Genomic DNA, 11,450 nt, shown 5'->3' with positions numbered 1-11,450 from the left:
ATCTCCTTATTGCTGTCCTTTGTTAAGGTCCTGATGGCTAAACCAGAATATGAGCTATAAATAAAAAGAAAAGCATCATTTATCAACTGTTATTAACTATTTGAGCAGTGGTGCATACATTTTTTTCTCAGAAGATGGTGATGTTTTGTTGAAGTAAGAAATAATCTTTTGCCTTCATTCTTCCTAAAGCATGAAAGGAGAGTGTCCCTGAACAGGATGAGGAGGAGCTGAATCAAAAAGTGACTTCAAATCCTGTAAAATGTTGATTTCAGGTGGAGGAGAGGAAAACAGAGGTAAAAGGGGTCTGCATACTGGAACTGTCTTCACCAGGAAGCTTGAGATGCTGCAGGTGTAGGTAGGAAACAGTTTCACTACATCCTCTTGTAAATCTTTGTTAAGGAAGCATGTTCAGGACTCTTTGCTGCTTCCAAGTGGACGAAAAGTTAATGCTTGGACTTCCCTCAGCCATCATTTATTCAAACACTGTATGGTTAACTCCACAAGGCCTGACCCTGTGAAACACCAATAATAAAAAACAATAACATCATAACCTCTGATCTTAAATTAGTCTAAATTCAAATGTCTCTTTTCCTGCACACACTTCTTTTTCTTTCCTTCATGCAACTCAAACTTCAAGACATCAAAACTAAAAATCAGCGAACCCTTCCTCTCCAGCTCAGGTGTACCGTGCATAAGAACACTTGTCCTACCGCCATCTTGGCCTCACCATAGCAACCCCACACTCACACAGGTTCTTAAGCAGGCTTTTGCTTCTATCCTTAGCCTCCCCGCTCCCCGCCCTCTCCTCTCTCCTCATTTCTCCTCTCTCAGTCCATCCCCTCCCTCCTTCCCTCCCTCCTGCGTCTGATTACTGACTGCCATTTTACCTTGAGAGCTGTGGGACTCGGCTGGACATCCTGGTGTTTGACTCCAGATTTAAACGCACAGAGAAAGAAATATTTAGACACAAAGTCTGACTTGAGTGGTCAGACTTTACACGGATTAGTCCACGGCGGTGTTTTCCAAGTCTCTTTGGACCATGTTTCCTGAACATGTGAGTACAGAGAAGTAAAATAAAGGTATTGGTGTGATTTGTGCTCAGGTTAGATGAAGAAGTTCCCATGCAAGGGTTTAAAAAGTTGGAAATTGTCTTAAAGAGATTTCTGTTATGGGTAAAAAAAGAGCAATGCTGTGTTTTTTTTATGATTTGATGTGTCCAGAGTTCATGCTGTGTCATGCTGCTTGTGAAATCCTAGTTTTGCAGCTTGAATCACTCTTTTGAAAATGCTCCATGACCTCTTTCACCATCTCCTTATGCAAACCACGTAACTTAGCTCAGTTTATTTTAAGCCAGTCAGAAAGAGCGCCACACTCCATTTTTTCCCTCAACCTTGGACACCAATAGTAAGAGCCACTTGTTGGAATAATAAGTGCGCTAACTTTTGTTGCCTTTAAATGGAAGGTAAAATACTGGAGACAGACAGAGATAAAGGGATTAGGAGGCAGAGCGTCATGTTGGGGGTGTCTGCAGCTAACAGCAGCGACTTGGCCTCTGCTGTGCACTCATATGGGACTTAAAAGTCTGCTAAGCCTGCTGAGCATTCACCTTTTTCTAACTCATGTATCGTCTGCATAACAAGCATTCATGATGCTGAAAATATCTGGAGTCAGTGCTGCACATTTGTTCAGAGATGCATTTTTAGGTCTTTGGTCTGAAATCAGGACAAAAGCTTTTGAAGAACATGCAGCTTTAGGAGAAATGTGTCGAGTTTGTTCTGGTTGTGATTGTGCAGAATGCTTCCCCTGCAGAGTGACATTTGCAACACGCTTACGTGTGAAGTATAAGTCCTGTTAGTGAATGTCCTGTCCTGAATCCTCGGTCAAACACCCTGATTAGGAGTTGTGACCTTGAGAGTGTGATTAGAGTGCCTGAATAGAAAAGGAAAAGGAATTTAACCCGTTAGACGACAGGACAGCGTTTCCAGTTCATCAAACTGGGAGGAAGGTGCAAGATCTCTGCTGTGACCGCTTCCTTTGTCTGTGCCTCAGGTTTGTGTGAGACCGCAGCAAACTTTCAGTCCATGCAGGGATGTGGGATCCCCAGCTCCAGTCTAAACATGCCTCACCCCTCACCCCACAACCGCCCTCCAACCTACACCGCCCCCATGTGATCACCGACACCCCGGCCAAGCGGATCACCTTCTACAAAAGCGGGGACAGCCAGTTTGGGGGCGTCAGGATGGCAGTCCACAAGCGGAGCTTCAAATGCTTCGACGCCCTGCTGGATGACCTTTCCCAAAAGGTCGGTCTGACTGCGCAAAGCCAGATGAAGTCCCCTTTCATTCCTTCTCTTTCCTGATTTTTGATGTTTGTGTTCACACTCAGGTGCCTCTTCCATTCGGGGTGCGGACCGTGACCACGCCACAGGGCACTCACACCATCAAACACCTCGAGCAGCTCCAGGATGGCGGCTGCTACCTCTGCTCCGACCGGCGTCAGGCTAAGCCAATCAACATGGACCTGGCCAGGAAACACCCCGGCGTCTGGTACAGCGATAACCGAAGGCCACATCGCCCAGAAACCTCCTCCTCGACTCAAACTGGACACACGCCTTACAGGCAGCGCCGGATCTTACTTGTGAAAAATAGCGAGCCAGGGATCAGGAGGAGCATCGTGCTGAACAGGAGGTCAACGAGGAGCCTGAGGTCCTTTCTGGAGGAGGTGTCAGAGGTCATGCAGTTTCATGTCCGCAAGCTCTACACTGCAGAGGGACGCCGGGTAAGACATCATGATTTATAAGCCTGTGTCTCTTTTGGTGTTGGGAAATCCTAACACGACTCATCTGCTCCCAGATCGAGAGCGTGCAGAGCCTGATGACGTGTTCAGGGGTGTTGGTGTGTGTCGGTCGTGAAGCCTTCAGCCCCATGCTGGTCAACTTCATCAGGAAGAGCTCGGAAGAGAGACTGCCAGGTTTGAACAGCAGGTCTCCCGGACTTGGCCCGAGGACCCCCGGTAATGGAGCCCGGTCTCCTGGTACTCAGGGAGTCAGATCCCCGCCTCATGGAGCTCAATCCAGAGCAAGCGAGTACAGCGAAGTGTATGAGAGCAGGAAAAATGGTGAGTCACACTGAAATGGATGAAAGTTGAAATTAAAAGAAGGATAACCTCACAGCGTTTGGTTTTCTTTCCCCCTCTTTAGTGAACTTCGGACTGGAGACTAAGAAGAGCATCATCCATCCTCGTTCGGATTCCTCAAACCGCTCTGCACGTTTCTCCCTCTCCTCAGAGAAGTCATACGGCAATGGCGTCAGCGCCTACTCCCAGGCCAAACCGGCGATCATGAACGAAGACATCGAAAAGCGCGTCCTGGTCAACAAAGACGGGAGCCTCTCGGTGGAAATGAGAGTGCGGTTTCGCCTGCGCCAGGATGAAACCCTGCAGTGGTCCACACAAATTAAGAAGTCTCCTTCTCTGACCAATGAATGTTGCCCGCTGAGCCGGGCGCCACCTCATTACCTGCAGCAGGGCCAATCAGAGAGCTGCTCTGACCCTGACTCCACATCCTACGAGCAAGAGGGCGTTCACTGTTCGAGCCAAACTCTGCAGCACGCACCTGAGGCGAACAGCTGCCCCTGCTGCCGTCAGAGAGCCGAACAGCAGTACGACTTCTGGGAAAACCCGGCGCACAGCTGCAAACCGCCGCCCGTCCCTCCCCCACACGCACACACCCACACCATGATGAGGCACACACACTCTTCGAGCTCCTCCTCATCGTGCAACTCCAGGAGGGTGGTGCGCTGTCGTGCCCGGCTCTCCAACTGCTCGGGCACGGAGCAGAAAGAACTTGTCCAGGAGGAAATGTGCGTGACGGAGCAGGTGGAGCGTCGAGTGGAGGTGGAGCAGGATAGAGAAACACACGTGGAGGTGTGTAGAGTGAGTCGATGCTCCAGCAGGAGCGAAGTGGTCGCCATGGAAGGGCACAGAAAGTCAGTGGAGGATGATGCCATGATGGAGGTGGGAGGGGAGCGGCCGATCTCTGCTGTGAGCAGCTCCTCACGGGTCCTGCAGCTGCTCAAAGAGGACCAGGATGAAGATCACCAAGCTGGGCATGAGGAAGGGGTGGAAAATGAAAGCCGTGGGGTGTCTGCAGCTTCATTTTGTCACTGCCGTGGAGCTGCGGTCGATTCAAAACACGAGGAAGAAGAGATGGACCAGTGTCCCAGCTCAAAGCCCAGCAGAGCGTCCTGCAGGTCCAACAAAAGCAGGACCCAAAACTCTGAGGATAACGCAGACGGTGACGATGAGGATGATGAGATCAAGAGAGTTGTGAGCAGCTTGTCTGCTCGCACAGGACTGTCAGCGGGCTCTCTACACTCGAGAGCCTCAAGCGTTTGTCCTCACTGCGGCGGATCCAAACGAGGGAGTGACTCTGTCTCCCCAAAGCCTGCCACGCCATTCTCCAGCCAAGAGATCGCCAACAACGACAGCGAGAACGATGGCTCGGATGTTTCAGTCGTTTCAACACAATCCAACAAAACCAACCTCACCAACCACGGGCGTATCTCTGCGACATCAAACAACCAAGAGGACGGAGCCGTGTCCAAAATGTCCAATCCTGAGACAGCAGGGAAAGAGGATGAGAGGGCGGGGTCAACTGCAAGCCACAGGTCAAACAAATCCAACAAGTCCAGCCTTGGAAGGGATAAGAGCCCCAGTGTCATGTCTGCAAGGTCAGGCAAGTCTCAGAAATCCAACTGCAGCTGCAAAGCTGAATCACCGGACACGAGGACCAGAGAGGGCGCAGAGGGAGAGGGCGCTGAAGACAGAGCGCAGAGCGCACTGTCGGCTAAATCTGGTGCCTCATCGAAGGCCAGCGTGAAGTTAAGTGTGAAAGCGGCTTCCCCAACCCAAGACGATAACTCTAACAGCAGAGCTCCCAGTGCCCTTTCTGTGAAGTCCAACACCTCCGCCCATCCTGATGATGGAAACAGGAGCGACAGCACTTTGTCGACGAAATCAAACCTGTCAGCAAAGTCTGGCAAGTCCAAATGCAGCCATTGCGCAAAAGCTGTCTCTTCAGGCAATAATCCTGATATCCAAGTGACCGGTCAGGAGGAAAAGGTGGAGGATGAGGAGAGAGCAGGCAGCACCATATCAGCCAAGTCCAATCTGTCTGCCAAGTCTAAGAATTCCCACAAATCCAAAGCCTCCAAAAGGTCACTCTCCCCGAGATCTCAGGCAGAAGGAGATGAAGAAGAAAGGTCTGCCAGTCAAATGTCTGGTGGATCAGTCAAATCTAACAAGTCTGCAAAGTCCTGCAGGAATGACTGCGATGATAATGATGATGCTGATAAGACTGTGGCAGAGAATGAGCAGGAGGAAACAGAGCAGAGGGCTCAAAGCGCAAGCTCTGCAAAACTGGACGTCGAGAGGTCAGCCAGTGCAATGTCCACTCAAGAAAAAGGAGATAACGAAGGAGATGCTGAAAAGGATGAAGATCGAGCAGCAAGCGCTTTATCGACTAAATCAGTGTCAGGGAAATCACACACCTCTGCAAAGTCCTCCAAGTCCCAGAAATCAAATGCTCCTAGTCCGGATAAAGTTGACGATCAGCACTCAGAACTCCAAAGTGAAACTCAAGAGCGAGGGGGAAGTGCATTGTCGGTAAAGTCAAAAACATCAGTGAGGAGCGGGGCTTCTCACAAGTCAAGATCCAGCAAGGTTTCAAAAGCAGAGTCTCCAAGTCCCAATGTTGTCACCATTCAAACGCCGGACGCTGCGGATGAGGAAGGGAATGAGAGAGCACCGAGCGCTGCGTCCAACAAATCTGGAAAATCAAATGTTTCATCAGCGTCCGCGCAGAAGTCAAACGGAACGGCTGATATCGCTGTTATTGAAACTGCAGATGAAGAAAAAGTCGCCACCCCCTCGCCTGAGCCTCCAGCATCACCCAAGAGTCATCAGTCCTCTGTGAAGCAGCTGCTGCCTGGACCCAGTAACGGAGAGATCAGAGGGCCGAGTGCCTTGTCGGTTCATTCCAAAACTTCCACCAAATCTGGCCGATCCAAATGCCAATGTGGAGCGTCGTCGGCACGGAAGAGCAATGAGGAGGTGAAAAGTGAGGGTGGGAGCTTTCTGTCCTCCTCAACCAAGAGACAGGGAGGGAAGTCAGACGGCACTGAGCAACCCCTGAGCCAACATTCAGGATCAGTCTCTCTCGGGCTGCCAGAGGATCAAGACACAGCTGACTCCGACAGCGGAAAGTCCACGATCTCTTTTCACGTCAACAGTGAGAGGAGGAGCAGAGTGAAGACGGCGACCCCGGAGGTGACGGAAAATGTGGCGGAAACAGGGTCCATGAGGTCTAGAAAGTCCACTAAAAGCAGCGTGTCTCACCAGAATCCAGCAGGGGACATCCCTACCATCGAAGCACCAGAAGGGGCTGAGGATCAGGGGAGTGTGAAGTCTGCTTCGACAACCAAAGCTAGTAATGCTGATGCTCTAAGCCATCGGACCTCAACTGCAAAGTCATCAGCAAGCGCTAAAGTTCAGAGCAAATCCCCTTCAAGTGCCAAAAGTGCAAAAAGAAGAGCTGAAGTAGAAAATCTGGAGGAGAGTAGACCAGCTAGCAAGGCTGAGGACTCCAGGAGTCCCTGCTGCCTCAGGCCTGAGTCTGCAGCTCGCTCAACGTCCAAAAAGGAGAGCAAAGGAGAGGATCCTGTTGCATCAGACTCTGGGGATGTGGTTAAAAGTCCCAAAGCTAAATCCAGTGGGAGGAAGTCTGGCCCCTGTCCCATCCACAGTCCCAGACCGTGCAGCAAAGAGGAGGCATACAGTGAGAGCACGCTGTCCCACTCACTGTCCGCCGCCGACCTCCTAAAGGAAACCATAGCTGCTGCACGTCCACACAGCCGTCAGTCAAAGGCCAGCAAGACCAGTAACAAGACCCGGAGTGAGAAGAGCCAGAATCAAGAGGACACCCCTGAACTGACCCCGGCCTGCCTCCCTAACGCCTCGCCAAATGAGGTCGTGAGCGAGTGGCTGCGGAGCATTCCCACTGACAACAACATGCTCACACTCGGGGACGAGCTGAACGGGGAAGGGGATCTCCTGGAGAAGGGGGCGGAGGAGGAGGAGCCGGGAGAGGAGGCATCAAAGGTGCAAGAGAGTCCTGAAGATGAGAAAGGGGATGTGGAGGAGAACGGGGAGACTAAAGAGGAAGAGGAGGAGAAAGAGGAGGAAGAGACAGCAGAGGAGAAGGAGCAACCTGGAGATGACGCGGTGGTGACTTCTCAACCCGACCATGAGAAGTTGGGTGGCGAGTCTGTTCCCAGGACGTGGAATTCTTCAGCGGCAGTGATGAAAGTCCTCCTGAGCTCCTCTCTTGGTCGGTGTCGCAGCATGCCCGAGGTACGCCGGCGACTTTCTGTTTTTGTAGTTACACTCACATGTACAACCACATGTGTTTAATTTTGCCCTCTGCTTTCTTCTCCAGGTGTCTCCAGTTTATGGTCGACGCCTCAGCGCATCAGCCAGAGGCCTCCTGGACTGTCTGGTCCAGCTCCAGCTCATCGAGCCTGCAGCCAACCCTGAACGGAGGAAACACCACAACCAGCAGTACGAGGACATCATTGCCATCCTTCAGTCTCTCTGGCTCACCGAACCAGACAACATCCAAGGCAAGGACCCGAACGAGGAGCAGATCACCCCGCCGAGGTCCTCATCAGGGGTTGATATGAGCAGTGGCTCTGGTGGATCAGGGAAGGAGAACGGAAACCAGTGTGAGGAGGAGACCAAAGCTGAAGAGGAGGCTGTGGATGCAGGAAACGAGGAAGCGGCGGCAGAGCCTGAGGTCACACCCACAGAGGAGTTGAAGATAGACGTAGATCCAGCAGAAGAACCGGAAAGTGAGGCAGTTCCTCCGAGTCAGGACGACGCAAAAGCTGTGGAGAACCTCTCATCGTCAGACAAAGGCTCTGCTAACAGCAGCTCAAAGTCCCGAACCGACAACGACCACGAGACACAGGAGGACTCCAGCACGAGCACGCCTCCAACCGTCATCCGTGCACCTTTGTCAAAAAGACTCTCCCAAGACCCAGATCCAGTGTGGATCCTGCACCTCCTGAAGAAGCTGGAGAAACAGTTCATGAACCACTACATCACCGCCATGACCGAGTTCAAAGTGCGCTGGGACCTGGACGACAGCCTCATCCTGGACACCATGATCTCTGAGCTCAGGGAGGAGGTGAGTCGACGCATCCAGAGCAGCATCGAGCGGGAAATGAGCAAGATCCAGAGCCGCGCTGGGAGAGGTGGGAGGACACCTCGGCCACCTTTGGCGAACCTCTCCAGGGAGTCCACTATGACGGAGAAACGGCGCCGGATGTTGAAGGTAACCACACAACAGATCTTAACCATCTCATAGCTGATTGAAAGCAGAAGCATAATGTTTGTGTCACGTTCCAGGTCATGAAGAATCAGTCGCTGAAGACCGCAGACTCACTCAGCGATGGTGAAAACACAGCTGACTTCAGCGACCAGCGAAGCGATGATGAATACTGCCCCTGTGACGCGTGTGTCCGCAAGAAAATGGCGGCCCGACCGCTCAAAATGAACCCAAACGCAGTCGAAGCTCCTGTCATGATGGAGTTTGACCTCCTCAAGATCCTGCAGCTCAAAAAGAGCCCGGCACCGGCGTCTGTGCCGAAAACTGAGGTGGTGGAAGAGGTAGAGGAGGAGGAGGAGAAGGAGGAGAATAACCTCGAGGTGGTGGAGGAGGTAGAAGAGGAAGAGGAAGAAGAGGAGGAGGGTGAGACTAAAGAAGATATCAAAGCTGATGTTGTTTTGGAGGAGACGATACCAGAGGAGGATGAGGAGGAAGAGGAGGAAGAAGAGAGGCTTGAGGTTATAGAAGAGGAGGCTGAAAAGGAGGATGGAGATGTGGAAGGAGAGGAGGAGGAGGAGGAGGAGGAGGGAGAATGCCAATGCCAGTGTGGAGTCGACAAAGAGGAAGAGGAGGATGCTGAGGAGACTTGTGACAACACGGGCGAGGATGAAAATGAAGAAGAGGAGGAGAGTGACAAGGAGACGGTGAAGGGGGAAGGAGAGGAGGAGGAGGAGGAAGAAGGAGAAACAAGTGGAGAGGGACCATCTGAGAGTGATGCAAAGGAGGCGTCAAATGAAGAATCCAAGCAAGAGGAGGAAGAGGAGGAGACTGGTGATGCATCAGCAGAGGCAGGGGATGAAGATGATGGAGACGAAGGAGATGAAGGAGAGGGGGATCAAGGAGGGGAGAGTGGAGAGCAGGAGGTGGAGGCCTCAGAGGAGGAGAGGACGTCACCACAGGTTGGAAGAATCACAGAATTTACACTTTTCTGCTTTTCTGATCTGTCCTTTCAAAATAAAAGCCCCGCTGACCTCGCGAGCCCACTTTAAATCACACAACAGCCTGTTCTTGTTTTCTAGATATGAATACGCTAAGCTCCGACTATTTTCAAACACTGCTGATCATAACTGCAGAGTTGAGTCTCCTGTGCCTTGAAGAGGAGTCTGACCTACTGTAGCCGCACCGCTAATTCTGAGCTTAGCAGATAATCCCACTATCCAATTAGAGCGACTGAACAAATGCTCCGTTTTGTTAAGCAGCAGTGATTCAACATGCAGAGAAAACCTTCATTTAACCTTTTTTAACGATAAACTCAGCTTTTTGTTGCTGTTAAAGTGGTAAAGGTTTAAAAAGCAGGCTAGCTTTTGCTTGTTAGCGATCACTTCCTGTTTCTGCTGATTCTTCCAGCAGAAGCTAATTTAGCTTAGAGATAATTTACTTTGTCGTTTAACCCTCAGGGCCAAGGGGTGACGGAGGGAGAGGAGGCCGATGCCGAGGACTCCGACACTGACGCAAAGCGACCGAGTGACACCAGCGCTGACGAATCAGGGCGCGAGGAGGCGGGAGCTACAGGAGAGGAGGAGGAGGTGGAGGAGTCTACACCTGAGGAGGAGGTGAACGTGAACAAAAAGGAGGATGGTGCTCTTCTTCAGCAGTTCACCAAGACCTCTGTGGAATCACAACCAGGCTCTTTGGAGGACATGGACGCGGACTCCCCGAGAAACCCTGTGCAGTCTATAGAAGTCCCTAAAGTGGTCGCTGAGGAATCTTCCGGTGGTGGTTCGGGAAACAGGAGGAGCCGGTCTCCAGCCAGAGTGAAACGCCGTAAACCGAAGATGAGTGATGTTGAGCTGGACGACTTTTGACTCTCAAACTTTACTGTGTACTAAAAACAAATGAACACTTGAAGCACTTTATTATCCCAAATCCTGAGTAGAGAGGGTCTTTTATATATCCACACACAGACCCCTGAAACTTGAAACCACTTTCTTCTATTTTATATATCTCTATCTGAAAAGGTCATATTCATTTTGATGTGAACTCAGTTTTCAGGCGCCCACAGGTTGGAGTATTTACTGTAGGAGTACTTAACCAAACTACTCAGTTAGAGTATTATAACATCTATTTATCTCTGTCTTTGAGTCTGTGCTGTATCTCAGGGGTTTGGACAGCCAGTTTCTTCCTCACTGCTAATCTCCTAGGTGTTACTTAACCACCTGCTTAAAGCTACAGTCAGTAAAAATGACCCTGGTTAAATCTCTTCAAGCCCGATGAGGTAACCTGCTCACCTCACAGGGGAAAAAGACATTTTAGGAGACATCCTCGTCTCTATTTTATCACATTGTTCTTAGAGTTGATGTTGACACATGTAGGTTTGGTATTTAACTCTGCTGTTATTCATGAAGTGAGAGCACTACCCCTCTTTAACCCGTCTCTAAATTCAGAGGCTGTTCCCAGACGTGCGCTTCATGCTGTGGATTCAGGAGGGGTTTGCGTAACCAGTCGTACGGAGCAACAGTGTGAAGTTTGTTACTGATGCCTTACTGTATCCATGGTAACCTGAGGGGAGACTGACAGAGGAGGGAGGGGGAGATGTTGGAATAAATCAAAGCTGCTATTTGAAACATTTTGAGAAGAATCACTAAAATATCGTCGCTGAATCAAATCGAGCTGAGCGAGCTGGGCTCCAGGCTAACCCCCCCAAGTTTCCTCAACCATGTGACTGACACAACCTGTATTTCTTATCGGAGTTATGTATGCTTCTGCTGCTGCTATTGGTCCGTTTGGCTGTCCACAAACTGTGACATCACAAAGTGAAGGTCATGAACCCGGGGCTGATCTGTATCTGAATGTATTCACGTTGATTGAAATAAAATAAATGCACAGGATGGCGCTCACTCCCTGACTCCACCTTCCCTCCTTCCTGTGTCCCTCCGCTGTGTTCGGCTCGGCTCCAGAGGTATCCTAAAGCTGCTCAAGCTCCCTCAAGATACACACACATACGTCACACTAATCCGGTACCTGTGTGTGGATGTGTGTGTGTGTACATATGTGTGAGTACATG

The 11,450-nt window shown here is 50.8% G+C and overlaps 1 protein-coding gene across 1 annotated transcript; it reads left to right on the top strand.

The window, feature by feature from the left end:
* Positions 1 to 276: 276 nt before the first annotated feature.
* rp1l1a (rp1 like 1a) lies at positions 277 to 11,264 on the top strand. The gene is made up of 8 exons (XM_074664154.1): positions 277 to 355; positions 2,050 to 2,302; positions 2,386 to 2,778; positions 2,853 to 3,117; positions 3,200 to 7,410; positions 7,496 to 8,392; positions 8,467 to 9,345; positions 9,844 to 11,264. Exons 2-8 carry the CDS (start codon positions 2,090 to 2,092, stop codon positions 10,249 to 10,251), a joined length of 7,266 nt encoding a protein of 2,421 aa, XP_074520255.1. The 5' UTR covers positions 277 to 355; positions 2,050 to 2,089; the 3' UTR covers positions 10,252 to 11,264.
* Positions 11,265 to 11,450: the final 186 nt, after the last annotated feature.

Source organism: Halichoeres trimaculatus, unplaced genomic scaffold (assembly GCF_033239565.1).
Source record: "Halichoeres trimaculatus isolate MK-OKI-2021-1 unplaced genomic scaffold, fHalTri1.1 fHalTri1_scaffold_24, whole genome shotgun sequence".
Lineage (NCBI taxonomy): Eukaryota > Metazoa > Chordata > Actinopteri > Labriformes > Labridae > Halichoeres > Halichoeres trimaculatus.
This window is presented reverse-complemented; position numbering and strand designations above follow the sequence as displayed.